The sequence below is a fragment of the Stegodyphus dumicola genome, chromosome 8 (assembly GCF_044657685.1).
Source record: "Stegodyphus dumicola isolate Sdum_Otavi_A_Nest chromosome 8, ASM4465768v1".
NCBI classification, from domain to species: domain Eukaryota; kingdom Metazoa; phylum Arthropoda; class Arachnida; order Araneae; family Eresidae; genus Stegodyphus; species Stegodyphus dumicola.
Genome location: NC_140775.1, coordinates 173,618,109 through 173,640,172, shown reverse-complemented (window position 1 = coordinate 173,640,172; position 22,064 = coordinate 173,618,109). Strand labels below are relative to the sequence as shown.

The 22,064-nt window shown below is 35.1% G+C and overlaps 1 protein-coding gene across 1 annotated transcript in view; it reads left to right on the top strand.

The window, feature by feature from the left end:
• The window catches only part of LOC118180851 (sodium/calcium exchanger 3-like), a 1,002,905-nt gene that overhangs the window by 803,545 nt on the left and 177,296 nt on the right, over positions 1 to 22,064 (top strand). The window contains exon 5 of the mRNA XM_085822774.1: positions 21,812 to 21,963. Within this exon, the coding sequence (XP_085678900.1) occupies positions 21,812 to 21,963 (152 nt within the window). The remainder of the gene's footprint in view (positions 1 to 21,811; positions 21,964 to 22,064) is intronic.

Below are 22,064 nucleotides of genomic sequence, written 5' to 3'. Positions count from 1 at the left end.
ACCTTTCCCAGTGTTTTCTAATTACCTTTGCTTCGAGTATAGGTTTCTGATTTGCGTTTGCATCGCCCTCTGGGAAACAATATCGATAGCAGTCGTGCGCGAAGTAACAAAACAGATTTTAGTACAATAACTTCATTATAAGCGTAGGCACTATTTGCGATGTCCTAATTATATCACTGTACAATAGCATTATCACGGAACAGAGGAGAACTTTCAATTAAATATTATTTCGAAGCTAACTGCATTTGTCGTCGATAGATTTCCACTTGAGTGGAAAGCATTGTATTCTTCCGAATTGTTCTGAACTCGTTTCTTATCTTTTCACTGTACGAAAAATGAAAAAAGAAATGTTCTATGACAGTTTCCCGATGCGACATGGGACGTTGCCAATTTCATGTGTCAAAAGTATTACAAAAAGAACAAACAGCTCGTGTATAAACATCGATTTTTACCCTTCTTTCCCAGGGAAAAAGAATAACCTGTGACAATAAATGCACGTGATGCTATAATTTAATTTTATATCGAAGCGGGTTAAAAAACACTAAAACTTCTTTTGTTTCGAGCCATCCAGGTATCGATAGAATAAAATAAATATGACATGATACAGAGCTATCAAGTAATCCTGTTAAGGTATATGATAAGTTATATATTGACTCGAATGTCCTTAAGTAAAAAATAAAATACATCACGTTGCTTAAATAATGTATAGTTTTCTGTTAGGTATAATCAGCTGATAGTTTAAATAAAATGTAACATTGCTTTCTAGGATAATGCTAGGGATATTCTAGGGATTATAGGGTTTAATAATTAAGCAGTCAAACGATAAAAGCGAATATGAAGAAACATACTTAGTGGAATTCATAAGGATCACCAATAATAAAGTATAACAAAAGACATAAAGTAGGGACACACAAATAAAATAACCAATCAATAACTAAAATATACTGCTAAGCACAAATATAGACCCCAAAAACGTTCTTGAGTAAAGGTCTGTCAATACGGTACGTGATCACTTCTGCTGGATCATTGAATGATCTCGATGATCATTCCATGTGAAGTAACATTTCTGATTTTTAACACTGTACCGCGAGGGAATATGTAGGGCCGACAGCAGTCCTTGCTCAACCCATCAAACCGCAATCTGAATGTCAGTAAATGTTACTAGTGTGAGAGCACTTTGTACCTCTAAAAGGACGTGACTTTCTGAAAACATAAATAAACATTGGTATTAAATTCATCTGTCTAAGGCAATAACTTCAAAAGAAAAAAATTCGTTTGGTGTGGTAGATCAGTGACACAACAACCTTGAGATTGGTGTAGATTTAAGTCAAAATCTCAGTCGATTTCGATAGCAAGCGGGTCGCTCTTCTTCAGGAGCAAAGAAATCTGCAAGAATGTAGATTTCTTTGTTGTTTCTTTCCTTTCTACAGGTCAGTCTTGCAGATTTTTCTGCTCCTAATGAAGGACAACCTGTATCTGTTTGAAATCTATTGAGATATTGACTTAAATCTATGCCAAACTCAAGGCTGTATTTTGTGCCTCCTTTCTGCATATCTTAGTGGTGTAACGTTTAGAACTTCGGACCTTTTATGAGAGGTCCAAGTTCGAGACCCAGCCAGGGCATTGTATATTTGTCCTGTTTCCTGTGTCAAAATAACCTATGTATCTGCGGTAACACCCAAACTAAAAAGATGATGGATAAGGATTCTTTACTGCCAAGATTTGGGGACTGGGTCCGTAATTCCGAGTAGCAAAAGGGGGAGTATATAAAGTGCCCAAATTGGGCGCAGCCCCTCCACCTGGTCTGTAGGACCTTATGATATTATCGGGCTTAACCCTTCCAACAGCAAACGAGGGCAGCCACCGAGCCAGACGTGTCCCATAAAACAAGACAACAGTTAAGTTAAAAGCAGCTTTTAACTAACTGCACTAAAAATAGAAACATAAAAAAAATTTTAAACGCCCCGAGAAACCAAGCCAGGGAATCGAGTAACAAAAAAGGTTAGCATAATGCAAAAATAACAAAATAAATAAATAATAATAATAATAAATATATAAGGCATTCTATCTCCATTTTCTGCATGCCTTCGTGATATAACGGTTAACACACTCGGCACGTATTCGAGAGGTTCAGGTTCAAGTCCCGGCGAGGGCATTGTACATTTTTCCTGTCTCCTGCTTCAAAAACAACTTAATATAAATGACTCTAGTGTTATAAATTTTATGTTTCTCTACTGCTTTAGTCTTAAAATTCCACTGCGTAATGCAGAAGCTTCTTGCGATTCATTTTGTTTAGTAATTAACTTGATTGAGTTATAGACAACATCACGTACAAAGGCACCATTTAATCTTGCTCAAAATTTATATTTTATTAGGCAGTAGTTTCTTCTAAATCATCAGCAGATACCCGTTGTGTGCTATCTGCCTGCTTCACGGAAATACAGGGGTTGGACAAAAATATGGAAAAACTTTAAAAAAAACATGTTTCTTTGCTTAATATGGTGTAGGAAACCCGTTGGCATCCAAAACAGCTTGCAGTCTTCTCGGAAAGGATAAATACAATTCCTGTATGTTTGCCAAGGGAATATTATACCATTCTTCCTGCAAAACGGTGGCAAGTTCAGATAACGATGTTGGCGGTGGATAACGAGAACGCACTTTCCGTTCCAATGTAGACCACAAAGGTTCGATAATATTCAGGTCTGGTGACTGTGGTGGCCAGAGGAGATGAGGACAACTCATCCTCGTGCTCAGAAAACCAGTCCTGGACAATGTGAGCTATGTGAACAGGGGCTTTGTGGTCTTGGAAGACACCATCACCATCGGGGAAAAAAGTTTGTATGGATGAACTTGATGGGCCAAAATGTTCACATAAGTCTTGGCAGTCATGTGCCCTGACACAGTTATCATGGGGCTAGCAGAAAACCACGATATGGCTGCCCAAACCATAACAGAACCCCCGCCATGTTTCACTTTTGGCAACAAGCAGTCTGAGCTTGTCATAGGCTCAAGTCATAGGCTCAAGTCATAGGCTTGAGATGGCGTTCTCCAGACTTAAACTCGGCCAGAAGTGGGAAACAATGTGAAAGAAGACTCGTCAGACCATATTACTCGCTTCCACTGCTCTATAGTCCAGGCTTTATGACTTAAACACCACCTTTTCCTGTTACGGGCATTAGCATCACTGATGAGTGGCTTCTCAATTGCAGCACGGCCAGCAATTCCCTGGTTATGAAGCTCCCTTCTAATTGTTTTGGTACTCGCAGGGTTCGGTAACACAACATTTATTTCAGCAGTAACTTTTGCAGCTGTGGTCTTCTTATTTTTCGTCACAACTGCCCTTAATGATCGTCTGTCACGATCACTCCGGACACACATTCGTCCGCGCTGTGATTTAGCAGATGATGTTTTTCCGCTTTTCAAATATGCGGAATAAATCTTCGATACAGTACCTCTTGAAACACTAAACACCTCGGCTACCTTGCTTACGGAAGCACCTACCATACGTGCTCCAACAATTTGCCCACGTTCGAAGTCTGTTAACTCTGACATAATGCAATGACAACCTCACATAACAGTACTCCGACAACAACTGAACTGTTTAGCACATTTACGAAGTTGTATAGGTGGCGTCAGTAGTCAAAAACGCCAGCGCCACCTACATATTTCATTAAAATCAATCTTTCTTTTCAAACATGCATTTCACAAGGTGTTTCCATATTTTTGTCCATCCACTGTATCTTAATTATAGAACCCTTCGTGTAGTTTGCCGTGTATAAATAACCTACCAAACTTGACCAGTTTCAATCCGAACAACCTCGGGTATTTACTTTTAGGTCATAATGGCGCGAATTAAGAATTCCAGATGCTAATTTTCTTCCTGTCACGAATTTTAACACAAACACGACAAACTAGCGAGAAATAAGCGTTTGCGACATTCGCTTAAAAGTCGTGTTGATCTAAATTGTTAAAGATACACGTGAAGACTGTAGAAGACCATGGGTGTGCCAGGTTTCCGAGGATAATGGATGATATTTATCTGGAAAATACGCTCTCGTACATGACAGTCCATCTCATCAAATATTAAACGAATCGTGAAGCTTTGGACATGTTCATTGAGTTCATTTGACTTCTTTGGTCAACATCTTTCTCATGTGGAATTATAAACTCAGTTTAGTAGTCTATACTCGCGTTGCTGTTCAATTTCCTTGAATATTTTCTGTATATTCGAACTTCATTAAAGTGATTAAAAATGATGGAAGGCAAAAGCATAAGAAGAATTTTATGTCTTACTAATTAGTACCCTAGTCTAATTTTTTTAGAAAAATTCGGAGTGAATAGAGATTACACCTTTTGGCTTATAATTCTAAAGGAGGTAAACCTGTGAAAAAACGAGGAAAAATGTTAAAATTCTCATATGTTTAACTAAATATTTCTAGGGAGAATTTTAATCCTTTGGAGACGGTTGCCACATTAACGCTGCGGGAGGCAACTTACTTAAAAATATCATAAAATTAAGGGGGGGGGAGGCTAAAACGCTTCCACAAAATGCTTTTGACGTGTTTAGTGAATAAAATATTTGACTTCGTTTTGTCACCAACTTTCTGGTGTTGAATTGTAAGTTCGTTTACTAATCAGTATTCGAGTTGTTGTTCCATTTCTTTGAAAGTGAATATATACGTATAAGTGAAATATATACGTGGATATATACGTTCCGTTTATACGTGGCGATGAAGATCACACCCAGAAGAAAGAACACCACGTTTCAATGCTGAAAGCTTGCGTTCCAGTTATAGCTGACATTCAACTGTAATATGGCCACCTTGGGATAATGAATAAGTGAAACCTCGTAACAACAATATTTTAGGGACCAAATAAATATATTGTTGTAGAGAGGCATATTGTTATATCGAGGGCCCACAGATTTTGAGCATTTAATAAGAGTTTTTTATTATTATTATTAGTTTAAGGTGCATAACATACTACTTTTAAGTCTATATTTAGAAGAAATTAATTTGTAAAATACTAATAATAGTGGTTTAAATACTAAAAAAATAAATAAATAAGATAAATTCAGAAAATAAGCACAGAAATATTCACATACCTGAAAACGCTTTTTATTGAAAATAATCCAATATTTTTGTTTGTTTATTGATTTTTTTAACTGTTAAGTTCACCAATACTGTATGCATTGAGTCTAGTGTACGAAAATGTTCTTCATTTGTCGACGGAAGGCTTGAAAAAAATGTCCGTAGAGAATTCACAAATTGAAGAGCTTCCTGGGATGACAATAAGGACTGCGATGGACCTGTATTATCATCATCATCAATATCATCATCATCTTCATCATTGTTTCCTATCTCATCAGTAATTTCAGAGAGAATATCTTCATCAGTAACTCCTGCGAAAACCATAAGATCATCATCTGCTGTTAAATAGTCTTCTATACTAATTCCAAACTTTTTACCGCTTGTTTCCTCAAGTTGGGATACGGATTTTTTGATGTGCAAAACACATTCTTGATCATCTGAGAGATCATTGTCTATGGAATTTTCATCATTATCAGATTTCTTATCTTCCATAACACAAAGAAGACCGGCCTTTTTCCAGCAATTCCGAATGGTTTTTTCTGTTACTTCCCACCAACTTCCAGCAATACTTTCACACACTTCCTTGACATTTACAGCTTTGAAAGGGTCTTCTACTTTATTTTCAAAGTTTACAAGTATGGAGTCCACCAACCGTTTTCTGTAATATCCTTTGAAGCACTTAATTATGCCCATATCAAGAGGCTGTAAAATTGAAGTGCAATTGGCAGGGAAAAAAGCGATTTCGATATTTTGTAGCTTTGGAAATGACGTGTGAGCACCGCAGTTATCTATCAACAAAACGATTTTTTTCTTTCTCTTCTTCATTTCATTGTCTAACTTCTGTAACCATTCGGAAAAAAATTTAGACGTCATCCAAGCCTTCTTATTTGCTTTATACTCCACGGGAAGACTTTTCACGTTCTTAAAGCACCTTGGCTTCAATGATTTACCAATGACGAGAGGTTGTATTCTATGCGTTCCTGTGCTCTTTGTACACAGAAGAACAGTCAGTCTCTGCTTTGATTTCTTCCCTCCATAACACTTTTCACCCTTGAATGCCAATGTTCGATCGGGTAGGAGTTGGAAAAACAACCCAGCTTCATCTGTATTATAATTGTCTTCTGGAGCATACTTTTCTAAGATTTCTTTCATCTTGTTTTGCCGCCATTCATTTGCGTCGTTTATCGGGGCTGACTTTTTCTCTCCGTGAACTTCTTGGAAAGTTATTCCATGACGATCTCGAAAACGCATTAACCAACCATTTGCTAGGTCTGAAAGTTTCGTTCCCTGGCATTGCTGCAAATTTCCGTGCTTTTGCACATAATAAAGGTCCATTTATTGGGACATTTGTTGCTCTCATCTCTTGAAACCATTTTAAAACAGCAGCATCAATGTTTTCATTTGTCGCAACTTTCAGTCGTTTTCGCTCTGGGTTAATTTCATTTGAAGTTACAGCATCTTCGATTTGCTTTCTCTTCTTTAGGAACGTTGCAACTGTAGATTGCGATAATCCATGTTTCTTAGCCGCATCAATCTGCTTCATTCCCTCATCCATATCATTGATAATGTTCAGTTTATCTCAAAAAGATAGTTGCTTTCGCCCTGCCATCGTAGGGAACAATATCGCGTGAAAGAAAGAAAAGTTTAAACCAAATGTTTCGCGTAGAACTCAAAATCGTTAAAGACTATAAAACAACCTTTGAACTCACTTTTCAGTACGTCACTTAACAACACCCCGCCTCCATCTTCCCCTGTTCCTCTAACAAAGGGCACTTGTTCTGTGATAAGGTGACCAGACAGGTCTAGATGTCCTTAAACCTTATCAGAATTCCAAAGGTTACTGGGAAATGAGACTAGGCATACATTTACACTTCACCCCCCTCACCCACTCCAATTCCCAAAAGGGTGGTCTTCATCTGTTTTGAAATCTGAACAATAGCTATTTATTCAGGGATAAGTTGAATATCCACAGTGAGTCTTAATAGACGGAAAAAATAACAAAAGAAAACGAAAAAAAAAAGCATTTGGAAATCAAAATATTATTATAAAGGGAGAAAATAATACTGAAATTTAGATTGAAAAATCGTTTTACAGAGGTTTATTGTTCTAGAGAATATAGCAATATTGAGGGGAGATTAACATTAGTTTATATGCAAAATCACCGGGACCACAAAACATTATTGTAGTAGAGGGAGTTATTGTTGTATCGGGTATCGTTGTAGCGAGAGTTTACTGTATACTTTAAGTAAGAGAAAGAAGTCAGGCAGACTAATGAAAAAGGATTATGTGCTGCTGCTTAAAATACAGATTATAAGGCAGATGATCTTAAATTTACAGAACAAATTCAAACACGTGACTGTTTCCCAAAGTTTGTTTGGAACCCAAAGTTTAGCCCCGCGACCATATGCAGATAGTTAAGACTAATCACAACCCACATGCATGGTAAACAAAAAATAGCAGGAAAAGAAGTTGGTTCTTAGAAGAAAGGTTGTAATGAAATATATATATGTCGTGATTCCTGTAAACTAACACCACCACGTGGTACTTGCATATTATCCCGCTGACTGTGAAAGTTGGCTGCAATCAAACCAAGAACGGTGTTGAAGATTCCGCCAAAGTTGCGCCAAATATTCCTGCGGAATTCTGCACTTCTTATAAAACAATTCATTAAAATGTTCGTCAGTCTCTGTACACAACCCACTAAATAGCCCCTGATGAAGGGTATTCGATCCACTTCTTTTTGCCCTATATAAAAAGGTTTTCTCGGTTTCTATTGTATTTAGGCCATTAGATTTTACTGGAAGCTCTGTTTACACAGATTTCCAACAGATATTTTTCCAGTTGTTCTATCATATCCAACTGTTCATTTCCCTATTCAACAGATGTTCATTCTCTCGACCAGCCGTAAATGATGCAGTCGCAGGTACTTCGAACTACGTTCTTTTTCGAATATATTTTCTCCTGTCAAATTTTTCATGTTGTATCGCCATTGTTTACCCGTGGTTACTACGAACGAAATCTCAGATATTATAAGAGTGTTGTGACGTCTTATCCATAACTGACACTAAATCGCTGTGTTCGACGACATTTAATTAATAATACAGTGGGCAGAAAAATACAGAAGTGCCGACCCAATTTTTTCTATATTTTTAATCTGAAAATTGGTAGGATCTGTTGTTGTTGTGGCTTACCTCACTTGCCTCACAGTAACATCAGGACGCCTATTCTATGATCACTGGCCCTATGACACGCCCATTCTATGACACGCCCACGAGCTATTCTATGTCACGCCCACGAAATTCATCATGCAAGGAATGCATGATTGCGCCTGCCGTTGTCGACAGCCTTGAGCACCATACTGGTGACAGGATGACTTTGCTCATTTCCGCCCCCACTTTTGATAGACAGCACCCCGGGGAGAACGGGTTCAAGGATTTCTCACCCCTCTCACCCTACCATCAACCTATCAAGTTATACATCGCCGCATATTTAGAGTGCCCCCATGCCGCAGAGATATTATACATTTACAAACATCCATGCTTTCTCTGGGATTCGGACCCGGGTCCTTAGGTACGGCATTCAGAGTCACTAACCACCATCCCGGAGACTGTCTATTGAAAATTCTAAAGATGATGCTGTTTTTAAATAATTTTTGATTTTGCTGTTGAATCGAACTTTATGTGGCGTAAACGCCAAGAACGTGATATTTAATAAATGCAGTAAGCACACAAAATGGTTATAATGAAAAGACAAAAAAGGTTTTGTAAAACCATCTTAGTAAGAAAACTGAATATTGATATGATGAACTGACAAAAGACTGGAAAAATAGGAAAAATATATATGATAACACGTAACGCTGCAATGGGAATTCTAAACGTAAACCGCTAACATAGAATATATTATAAGTCAAACCTGAAATAAATAGGGCAAGATCGCTCTTACGTTAAGCCTAAGAGGTGACAGGAATCTAACCGGTGTGATACTAATCTGATAAGCCCAAGAGGCTTACTAGCCTGACCGCGAAATAACAACGAAGCGTGCGCTTCGCTAGCGAAACACGCTCTGAATAAACTGAGATATTCACTCGTTTAAATAAGCACTTCACTTAACTTTAAATCTGGATCCTGGCGAGAGAATGTGGGGGGAAGTTGAGAAGTCTAGAATAGGTATCAAAGTTAAATTTGTTATGCAAAATAAGGAAAATCCTGCAAACTGAGCAAAGCTGTACTGTCATCTGTATAGTGCTCAATGCTTTATCGAAAGACAGACGCAATCGTGTACTCCTTACCACGATGAATTTCGTGGACTTGTTCTGTTGGTGTTACTGTTAGAAAATTGAGATAAGTCACAACAATAAAAATACAACAAAACAATAGCAAATTTCTTAGGCAAATAATCGTTGGTAATGCGGTTGCTTTAACCCCATTTAAAATTTTATTTCACAGTTATTATTTTATTTGTTATCTGGGTTTTATTTACATGAAGAAATACTGAGCAAATAAAACTTACATTAGAGTGTAAAATAAATAAAGTAGAAAGCACCATTAATATTTTTTATGAAAAGTAAAGCTATACCATCCGCTTCATTACGTTTACGGGGTTGATATAACTCTTTTAAATTAATGAAGTTCTATGCAAATATTAGTTTCAAAACTATTTTTTATATAGTTGCCTTCGGTAAACTATTCTTCAAATGACACGATGCATTAGCTTTTAACTAAAACTATAATTACTGCAGACTTAAGAGACGCAAAAATAAAATTACTTGATAAATGATGTTTAAAAACGTTGTTAGAGAAATAATGCGAAAAGAATTTATAATTGATAAGTAACGCGTAGTTATTCAAAATGTGTGTTTAATATTATTTTCATCTATACTCTTAATTCTGCAATTTGAAGATGCTGAATTCATGGAAATATAAAAATAGCCAAATTTTGTCAAGATTTTAGCTTGTAAATTTATAATGCAACCCATTTTAAATATTAAGCTTTAAGAAAACTGCCTAATTTTTTTTTTTTTTTTTTTTTATATTTTTGCCAAAAATATTTTATTTTGTATGGATATTAACAATTGTAAGAATTATAAATCTAAGCTGTTAATATTGCAAAGACATTAATTGGAAAAGCCGGAGAGATGAAAAATTAGCAACCGCCTTCCCCGGAAATCCCATCACGGACCTGTGGATACCGGCGCAGCCTGCAGAACCACTACACCACGAAGACACGCTAGGGAAGCGGGAGAAATACCTTATATACTCCCCTTTTTAAAGGGTGACTGGGGTTTTTAGGCAACCCAATCGCCACTGGGTCGCCAAATCCTGGGTGTGGAGAATCCTCATCCTGCACCCTTTTACTGGGCGCACTAAATACTTATATACTTCCCTCTTTAAAAGGCGACTGGGGTTTTTAGGGGACTCAGTCGCCACTGGATCGCCAAATCCTGGGTGTGGAGTATTCTCATCCAACACCCTTTTAGTTCGGGCGCCACTGTAGAGACATTAGGTTAATTGGAAAAGCCGGAGAGATTAAAAATTAGCAACCGTTTTCGCCGAGAATCGAACCACGGATCTCTGAATGCCGGGATCTCTGAATACCGGAACCCTTACACCACGAAGGCACGCTAGGGAAGCGGGAGAAATACCTAATATGGCATAGGCCAGAGTTCTCAAACTAGCCACTCCCGAAGCTCGTATGTTTCCCGTGAGTACATTTTAATTATCTATTTGTTGAAAATACGATATTCCAAAACTTTCAATATTTTAGTTACTTGAAGTCCAACTCAACATTATTTTCATTATCATTAAAAGAGTAGACTTCTAGAATGTTGCTAAGTTGGTGATAAAGTGTCATATGTCACCAAGACCCGTTTTAAGATTTTGTTTCCCGTAGTCTAATTCTAATTATGTTTTCTTTAATTCAAATATCAGTCAACGCAGTAATAAAATATTTGCAATAAATAATCTGAGAAATAGATATTTGCAAACACAAAAAGTGTAATACACACTACAAATATTAATAAAATGCCTTAAAAATTAACGCCATGCTTAATTGTACCAAAATACTTAAAAATCTGAATTACAAAAACAGTGTAGAGAACAGTGTAGTGTTATTTCGAAGCAGGAGACATGAAAAATGTACAGTGCCCTCACCGGGACTCGAACCTCGGGCCTTTCGAATACACGCCGGGCGTGCTGGCCATTACACTATGAAGGGGTGTCAAGAAGGCGGGAAAAATACTTTATATACTTCCCCTTTTAAAGGGCGACATTAGGTTATTTCGAAACAGGAGGCATGAAAAATGTGCAACGCCTTCGCCGGGACTCGAACCTCGGACCTCTCGAATACGCGCCGAGCATGCTGGCCATTGCATCACAAAGGCATGCTATGAAGAAGGGAGAATACCTTAAAGTTAAAAATGAATATTTATAAAAATTTTGAACAGTACTAAGAAAAGTGTTCAATAATAAATTCTCTCTTTTTAATTGTTAAGTAATAGCTTCGTTCTAAGTGTATTTAAATGAGAAAATGTTTTTTCGAAAGGCGAAATTGTACTCACAAAGAATTCTGCAAAAAGTTTCTATTGTTGTAATAAATAAAGCATGCCTAATTAACAAAATTAGAAGTTTAAAAAACCAAAATAAAAATGCTGCGTTTTCTCATTAAAATTTCCACAACAAAACTTGCTTCGCCATGACGTATCGTACTACGAATGCATGTAAAAAAATGAGCGAGTTTCACTGAGTGTGAACATAATTAATTTCCTTAATTAGTTCAGTCTTCTTTCTTCTAAGTTAACGTGATAAATAACAGAGTTGTTTTGCACAGCTTCGTTGAAATCATAATTTTTAAAAAGTTCATAAAAATTTTGCGTATTTGAAACTGGTTTTGAGACACTTCAGTTCATCTGAGAATTTATTCTTTTTAAAAAAATAATAAAATGCAGATATGCAAAGACAGACTTTTCAACACTTGGGTTTTTCTTTTGTTCGCTTGAGCTTAAGATATGCTGTTGAATCTTGAACTATGTGGGATTACAAGCTCTAACAATTGTCAAAAATACTAATTCTCGTATAATATTTTCTTTTTCAAAATTTAACTATTAATAGAATACTCTGGGTCATATAACTATAACAATAATACAACCGATATATTAGCAGGTCTTATGTTTCCTCTACGAATTATGTGATGTTTATGTGTGGCACGGGAGACTTCTATAAAATGAGCTACAGAGGAAAAATTATGAGAGTCATACCCTGGAATCTCTTATTCTGATTGATCTCTGCTCAGGGGACCTCGATCCTAAGTGAAGGAGGAATTAATTACTATGTACCAGGTTTCTATTTATGTTTCCACCGGTAGAGCTCAGCGTTATGGATGACCGTCGGTTTCGAAAAATCTTCCTGTTATTCTAGATAGTTGAAAATCCTCAGAACGAACTACCAGTGTTCAGCGACTTTACCGCTCGGGCACTGTTAGGCTCCAATTGTCGAACTAGTTTTTACCGTCTTGTATGGAGTAGAGTATACTTGTATGGAGTTCTTGTCTTAAATGATGGAAGTGGATACACAAAACTGAACTAAATACAGTATTGCATCGATATCATAACGTCAATTTATCACCGTAATATGTATTGTAAAAAAATAACTGTAATTGATTTCATATGCAACTGTAACCGTATCTTGCCTCATATGCCTTACTGAGATATCTCCGGGTTAGCTTCGCTCCTTTAGATACGCTTTGCACTGAGTTCTACTTAACGTTCCTAATAGTTTGAAGTGTTAACTGCTGTGAACTTATGAAGAATTATACGACTATTTTTGTGGAAAGTTCCAGAACTCTAAAGAGTTTCTTTTCATAAAAATAAATTTTACCAACCTGTCATCGAACGTGTGTGCATTCAATATATAACAAACCCGTACTCATGCAACAAAATGCATCTATATATATATCTCTTTCTACATATATATGTATACGAGAGAGAGTCAAACCCTTTAGTGCTATATATTATCCCATATTCTTAAGAAGTTAATAAAACATATTTCTAGCACAACCATTTTCTCTGAATTCGTTTATATTTCCTGTGGGCAAAGAACTGTCGTAGAAGCTGAAATAAAAAAATGAGTTCTCATCTTTGTCTGCAAACTATGACAATTTTTTAAATATCGAATTCTAAATTAGTGTTCAATCTATAAGGCATTTTCTCCCTCTTTTCCACATGCTATCCTGATGTAGCTGGAAGCACATCCTACCCATGATCGAGAGCTCTGGAGTTCGAATCCCGATGAAGGTATTGCGAATTTTTTCAGTTTCCGGGCATCAAAAACTCTAAAAGAAAAGTGGCGGCCGAACCAAAAGGGGATGGAAGATAATTCGTTACCACCAGTATATGGCGACTGGCTCCCCTTATCCTGAGAATGTCTTTAAAGGGGGAGAATATAAGGTACTTTCTCCCTCCTTTCTGCATGCCTTCGTGCTGTAGCTGGAAGGAACTTCGACACATTATCGGGAGGGAAGGAAGATCGAATCCCGGCAAGGACACTACACATTTTCCACTTTCGTGCATCGATATAAATGACTTTAGACAGAGTCTACTTTATTAAGACACCAGGCAAAATATGAAAAATTTAAATATTTTGTCAAGTTGTTGCGATCTTTATATCCGGAAAGGGATTTTCTTAACAGGTTTCTTTTCTTAGTAAACTGCAACCATAAAGGCACAAGTGGAAAAAGTCGCTTTTAGTTCGATATAGTTTCGAACTAAGTTAGCATATGGTTTCGGAGCTTTAACCATGAGAACAACCCTGTTTTATTTAGAAAGTCGTCCACGAAGGCATCTCTTCATCTAAGCACATACTTTTCATGGGCTTTGCAGTTATTAGACAATATAATGTAAACTTCAATTAATGTAGACTTTATTAAGTTCAAATGCATTAATTATAGGACATTGAAAATAGTGCACAATTAATTTTCACTTAAAATCTACATAACTAAAAAATAGTATTTTGTTTACTGTATAAAGCGATGCTATAAAAATATTTTAATTTTCTATAAAAAATGAATAAATTCGTAGAGTAAGTATTCTCATTTTGAAAGCTTTAAGTGGAAGTTAGAAATTTCGCGAAATAAACGAAAAATTTGAGTTAAAGATACCGCATTGATGATAGCAGTTAACTTATTTTCTAATTTTGGGCCCACCAGCGGCAGCGGTAAAGTCGCTAAACACTGGTAGTTCGGTCTGAGGTTCGAATCCCGCGAACGGGCTGGCTGCATGGATGTTTTCGCGGTTTTCCCCATGTGTAACGTGTATACGAGCCAGTTTCCCTTAGAAAGTCCTCCACGAAGGCATCCCTTCCCTTAAGCAGATAACCCTCGAGGCTTTGCCGTAATTATAAATAACCTAATCTAACCTATTTTCTAATTTTAATAGCGATTAAAAAAGGCATTAAAAATTAAAATAGCTATAACGGCAAAAGAACAAAGTTATTTTAAATTTTCTTAATAGGGTTGTAGGATTTTGAAATAATGACTATAAATTGAGGAAAAAAATTCCCTCATTAAAAAAAAAAAAAAGATATTTTTATAAAACTATGAATTTTCCATAAACTGTTTTAAATAAGAGCTTTCTTGATGAGAACAAAATATTATTTTATGTTTAGTTCAGAAAGGAAACTGAATAAAACCAGTCAGGCATGTCAGTTATTTAACTAATGAGCAATTCAATTTGTAATATTTATTCTATATTCGTTTTTTATGCAATATTCAGTGAATTATTCATACATCCGGTATACTGTTCCAATAGCGGCCGAATGGTATCATTTCCATTCGGCCATTCATTATTGGTAGCTCGATCTAGGTTTAAATCCCTGGAAATATTTTGCCTTCATGAACGTTATTGAACGTTCATCTCGCAGAGAGCTCTCGAGTGTTTGTTATAAATAAATATTTGATGTTCATAATGAGATTTATTATTAATGCAAAAAATCTTGGTAACTGTGCCACATGGACATAGACACTTTCGCATGAATCGTCGTAAATAAAACTGACTTGCATATTTGTTTTTCATCAAAGATGATGCTTAAAGAGACACGAACAAGTTCCTCTTAAAAATGTTCTCCATGAAATCACCCCATCCCTTTAGCCAAATAGCACTCGAAAGGTTTACCATAATCAAAAATGGAATCCAATTTGATGAAGAACTATGGCCCTCTACTGCCTAATGAGAGCTTAACACTTGTAGACGAAATCACTCTCAAATCTTGGCTGGCTGCATGGGAGCTAATATATTTTACCCCATGTGTAAGGGAATAAAAACCGATTTCCCTTAGGAAGTCCTTCACGAAAGCATCCCTCTAATAGCTAACCTTGTACTTTGCCACTGTAAATATATCCAAGCTTACAAAGTTGCCATTTCAAATATATCCAATCTATAACATTGCCATTATATGTAAATATATCCAGTCTTTAAAACTGCCTTTGTATATCTATTCAGTCTATAAAATGCCATTGTAAATATAGCCAATCTATAAAATTGCCATTGTAAATATATCCAATACTATGATATTGTAAATGTATTCAATCTATTTGCCCTGTGCTTTGACAATATAAATATATCCATTCTATAAAAACGAAAAAATTCCCCAAACTCTTTTATATTCTTGGTTTGCTTTAATTATCAAACCGTAGACAAAATTATGCACATTTTACTAATTCCTAAACTCGAATATTGATTGATAGTTTTCGCTGTTCAAAGAATTATGTAAACACTTTCAATTTAATTAAAAGAAACTGAATACAACAGCGTGTTAAGGTAAAACATTTGTTTCCTAGTGATTTTCGGGTATAGGAGCTCAGATAATATTGCCAAATCTAAAATGAAAATTGTGTTTTTTTGTAAACTAATGCTCAATTTACTTATAGATTTATGTGGAACTCATGTTTAGTTTGTGGAGTTCCAGTTATTCTGTCTTTTATTTTTAATAGAAATCTGCATTTTCACACTGGGAAAGATGTGTATCTTAATAGATTCTATCTTAAAGGATACATTTTGGGAGGGATAGTAAAAGGTAATCAAGTGCTTCCAGTGCTAGGTGCTATATTGCTATACCGCGCAAAATTATACGGTTAAAATTAATTCTATGTATTTATATACATATATATATAGAGAGAGTGACTCAAAAATAGATGGCAAGTTAAATCTGCATAAATATCTGGCAAAAGTCAGGTAGAGGGGAAGAGGACCAAATAAGACAGTTATGGAGTGGAATCTATGTGTAGAAATCGCACATTGAGATGGGACCAGGTGTATTGAGTAGTAGATAACGTTCTTTGGGAATTAATTATCATTTCTCATGTACGTTTTGAGCGGTATACATTGCTACAAAAAAGTGGAGTTTACCGACTTAAGATTAAGAGTAATGTATTTAAGAACAGAAAGAACGATACCGCTGTAATCCTTCTCTAATAACCATGAAAAAACAATAGGATCCATACTCATACATTGTTCAGTCTGATGCGATATGGAAGTCACATAAAAATTTCGATAGAAAAATAAGCTAATTCTCATTATATCATCAACAATGGCACGCAGTTTTGAATGATTTTCCTGTTTCTAATCAAATGGTCATAAAAACTCAAGTCCGGTCCAATATTTCACCTTATATTCAATTTTAGTCCATTAAATGTGGCAAGAAATGGATCATAATTGACCAGAAATCAATAACGCGAACTAACAAACAAATACACAAACGGGTATTCTTCTTTCTATGTATAGATTTTCTAAAATATACAAATTTTTTATTAACAAACTCTACGATTTGAAAGCGAACAGTAGCAACAATTTTTGAAATAAAGAATTTTTATCTCCAACGCGTGACACTGTTGCCACTCGGAAAAATGGGTGTCAAAATTAGCGCTTTCAAAGTTTTTAATGAATAGTTTGGCTGATTAAAGTCGCACGAAGATGGGAATAGTCGAAATGGCTTCCCACGAATTTTTGAAATCGGGAATAATGTATGTAATGTTTTGCAATGCTATTTTTATTTCAGCGTAAAACTTTGAAATTTTTTATTAACAAATTCTAGGATTTGAAAGCGAGCAGTGGCAACAACTTTCGAAATAAAGCAGATTTTCATCTCCAGCTTGCGAAATTGTTGCCACTCAGAAAAATGAGGGCGAAAATTATCGTTTTTTCGAGTTATTAATTAATATCTCATTTTAGTTTCTTTTTAAGTGGACCTCGACCTTTACCAGGATCTAGAAAAGAATCGTAGGAAGCTTGGCGACGATAGCTATAGTAGTTGACTGAGTTATTAGAGGACAAAAATACATATTTTCTTCTTTACATGTATTGATTCTAAGTCTATGGGTAAAATGGAGAAGCTAATCAAAACAGATACAGTGAATGATTTCGCTTGGGCCCAGCCGAGCGGTTTTAATTGCTGAATACTGGTAGTTTCGACTTGCGTTCGAATTCAAGCTAACGGGATGGCTGCATGGCCGTTTTCGTGAGTTTCCCGAAGTGTAACGTGTGTACGAGTCAGTCCTTAAAAAGTCCTCCACGAAGTCATCCTTTCCCTTAGGCAGATAGCGGTAGTGCGCTTTGCCATAATAATAAACGAAACTAAACCTATTTCGCATGGTCCGAAACTTTATGCGCTATAGTATATGAGGTTTCTATTTTATTATATTATTATTTATTATTTATTATTTATTTTATTATATTATTATTTATTATTTATTTTATTTTATTATATTATTATTTATTATTTATTATTTATTTTATTTTATTATATTATTATTTATTATTTATTATTTATTTTATTTTGTTATATTATTATCTATTTTATTATTTATTTTATATATTTTGCTTTTTCACAAGTTCGAAAATCGAGAGTCCAGTTAATTACGACTATTTAAATTACTTTTTGCTTTTCATTTGGTAATTAAAAGTTAATATTTATTTTTAGTTTATAATTATTTTTATATGGGAATTATATACATCGTATTTTTATGTAGATTAAGTTGTTACCATGCAGTTTTCTCAAAGTTGCATAAAGAAAGTAAAAGGCTTTCGAAAATTAAAGTGTGCAGTAGCTAATTGTAACCCTTGGGACTTTGTAATCAATAATTTCCTACGATATGTACGTTCTTCTATTAAACAACAAATACTCTTTTCAAGATTAGAATATTTTTAGAAATGTAAAAGTAAAATGTTTTACATTAGTATGACAATTTTATAATACTTCAAAGGACGTTGAATGCAAGGATATCTTATTTATTTTTTTTTATTTCTATATTTATTTACAGAGTGCATATTCCATGTTTAAGTAATATTTCTTTTTGTTCAGGAAAAAATATATTTTTATCTCCTTTTCTATGTTTTTTAAATTCTTTTATGCCCTTCTTCTTGTTGTCAGAAAAAATTTCTTTGTAATGCAAATATTTATTTTGCCTTATTCAGAATACTGTTTTTTTCCCCTTCAAGTCGGAAAATAACATGTTTCAAAGGGTGTTTCAGAAATGTAATTTAGGTATAGCATAATAGCGAAAAAGCAATTGTTTTCTAACTCTGAAAAAGACTGTTCTTAAATGAGAAAAAGAATAATGATAATTTTCCGTGCTTTTGAACAGGGAAAACAATCTGTATTTCGTGATTTTCCTTAATAACCTCGACTGACAGAATTTTTTTCCCCCAGAAGACATGTAATCTATTTTCTCTCATTACTCCTTCATTTACAAGTAATAATAATCTTTTTTAAGGTTTAATGCTTACATTAAAATGAATTTGTAATTAATATGAGTTGCATTACTGAAAACGCAAATTTAATTATTTATTCTAAGATTGGTGAAGATTAGAAAATTGATGTAACGTTACACAATGCATTCAAAAGAGGCTTTTTCTTTTTTTTTTAGAATTATTTTCTGAAATGCTGATTTTAGACGAATTACTACATTTCTAAAAATAAAGTGTGGAGTTAAATGAAAATATTTCCGCTATCGTAAGTGGAAAAACAAATCTAAATATTTTTAACGGGACTCGGAACCTTTTGTTGTTATTTAAGAACTTTCTTTTACTTTTTAAGAATATTATGAAGTGGTTTCGTAAGTCAAAAATGATCTTAAGCTGAAAAAAAATTTTTGCCATTATATTTTCCAAATTAAAATTTTTTGAAGAAAAGTTTTGATTTGTTTATTGTGTTCCCTAGAGTGTTCTTAGCAGCTTTAAGGATCGACTTTGCAATTAATGAATTAGTTTCTAAGAAAAAAAATACAGAAAGCACATTTTCATGTAAAAACTTATGTAAAAAAGTATGATCTCAAATAACATTTTCAATAGCATTAATTTTTCTTTTCATTATTTTGGAAAACCCATCCTTGTTTAATGAGCAGTGTGTGTCCTCGCCAGGATTCGAAACTGGACCTGTCGAATTCACGACGTGTTTGCTACCATTACACGCCGAAGGAATGCGGAATTGGGATGGTCTCGTCACTCTGTGAAGTGCATCTTCAGTGGATTCCTTTTCATGTTGAGATATGGGGGAATGAAATGGCAGATATTCTGGCGAGGGAAGATTCTGAAGAACCTTTGCCAATTATCAATTCACTGACATATCTTGAACTGCATTCCATTAGAAGACATGCTGACAGGCAGATTTGGCTTGTTCCCCAGAGTCGTACCTGGTATCAAGATGATTGTCTTGGAAGATCCCTTGCTATGGATTGCGAAAGATGTGTTCAGACAACACTTTCCCGATTCTTCAGTGGACACTTGAGGGGACTTACTTTTGAGAGTGGTGTCAAGAGGCACCAAATTTATTCTATCACAATGCACCCGCATCACCGGCACATATCCTTGAGTGCCTGGAGTTGTCGCTTGTGGACCTTTACGGGTCTCCTAAGCTTGGTTTTGATTTTCTAAAGGTGAATGGACTCGTGGACCTCGTCTAGTATATTCCTAGGCATGGAGATTAGTAACAACAACAATAGTAACAACAGAATGCGGAAAGTAGGAAGAAAATACTTTCTCTCTTTTAAAAGGTGACTGTAGATTACAGGCCAAATCGTACGGGGAAAACGCCATATTCTGGTTGTAAAGAATCATCATTTACTTCTTTTTTTTAGTTCGGGATTCACTGTAGAGTCATTGGGATTTCTTGAAGCGAGACATGAAAAATGGCCAATACCCTGGCTGGGGCTCGAACCTGGACCTCTCGAATGCGCGCCGAGTGTGCTACCGTTACATCACGAAAGCATGCAGAAAGGAGGGAGAAAATAACTTATAAACAGAGGTATACTAGTCGGTGTAAAAAAAAATTGCAACTTCACTCCTGGCACTAAATATAGTTCACGGGCAGATGACAACTGAAACACATGTTGACGTTATTAATGAGTAAATTGCAATAGTTTACTTTTAGTAAACTTCTTTTTAAGTAGAAACACTTTTCTTTAATTTTTTTGTACATAAAGCACCTATAGCATATTGATCTACTTTGAATATTATTTCAAGATCTATTATTTTAAGGACGCCATGGGGTTATCCGAAAAGAACCGTATAGATCTAAGAGCCCCGAGAGCCGATAAATTTGAAGCTACTATAATGTACCGCTGCTATAATGACAATTGCTATAATATAATCAATCCACCCAGCTAGTTGATTAAGTTGTCCAAAACATTCGGAAGTGCTCTTTCAGACAAAATACACAAATTACATATTTCCAAGCCTTTTATGATATGATTTCTAGCTTATTTCATGATGAATATAAATTATTATATGCTTCGATTGTCTACTGGTTAGATGAATCTTGTCTCAAAATGCGGTTTTGATCTTGAATCGTCAATATCATATGACTTCATCTTTAAAGAAAATGGAGAAGTTTGTAAAATTCTTGAAATCTTTGCGCAACAGTAGGGGTCTTGGATTTACGATTTACTAAGCTATTTAAAAAAAAGTTAATTAAATCTTTCAAATTTTATATTACACCCAAAGGGGTGTTTTTTCCCAAGTTTGGTATATTACCTTTATTTAATAAATATCATGTTCTTCGCGCTTGAACCGCACAAAATTCAATTCAACAGCAATATCACAAAATATTTGAAAACATAATATCTTTATAGTTTCCGATAGATAGTTTCGCGCACTGGAGATAATTTTTTATGCAGTATTCACATTGTTGACTTTGAAATCGTTGAGTTTCTTAATCAAAAATTCGTTAACATTTTACAAAATATGAACTAAATAATAGAATATTTTCAACTGTCGGAATTCCAGGTACCCATGTTCGAGTGGAGGATTGCATTATCCAAAATTTGGTGGCTCTAGGTATCGTATCGTTGTTCTTTCACAATGCGAGAATCATACGTACATTCATGCAGATTCTTTTTTATTATTTAAATTCTTTAAGTATAATACAGGATGATAATATTTGATGGCAACAATTTAAAAGGTGATAGGCTATTTACAGTGAACCGACTCAAAATGCCGTTTCCAGACATAGCCGTTCTGTGCTAACGATTCTCTGGGCTAAAATTGATAAATTTCTGGCATACAAAATGTAGATTTATCATTGGTTAGATCTTAAAGAAATTCTTTCAAATGCAGATTAAGAAATTGTTTAATTTGTCTTTTGTTTACGTTTGTAAGCTGGATTAATGGTTTTACTTATTGTACATTGATTTTATTTTTCTATATGAAAGAAGTGATAAATATTTTTTTTAATTTGCAGATTACATCAAAGAACAATCTGGCCAAGAACTGGATGAGAACAGACCTAGCGCGGAATTAACAGAAGCAGAAAAAATTGCTCTGCTCGGCAAACCTCGTCTTGGGGATAATTATAAAATTCAGCTGCGTATCAAGGAGAGTAAGGAGTTTAAAGTAAGTACCTCTTGCTACTTTGAAGATACTAAATTTGACGTTCGACAAGCGCCATATTTACAATTTTATGGTTATAAGAGATCTGATTCTTATTTACACAG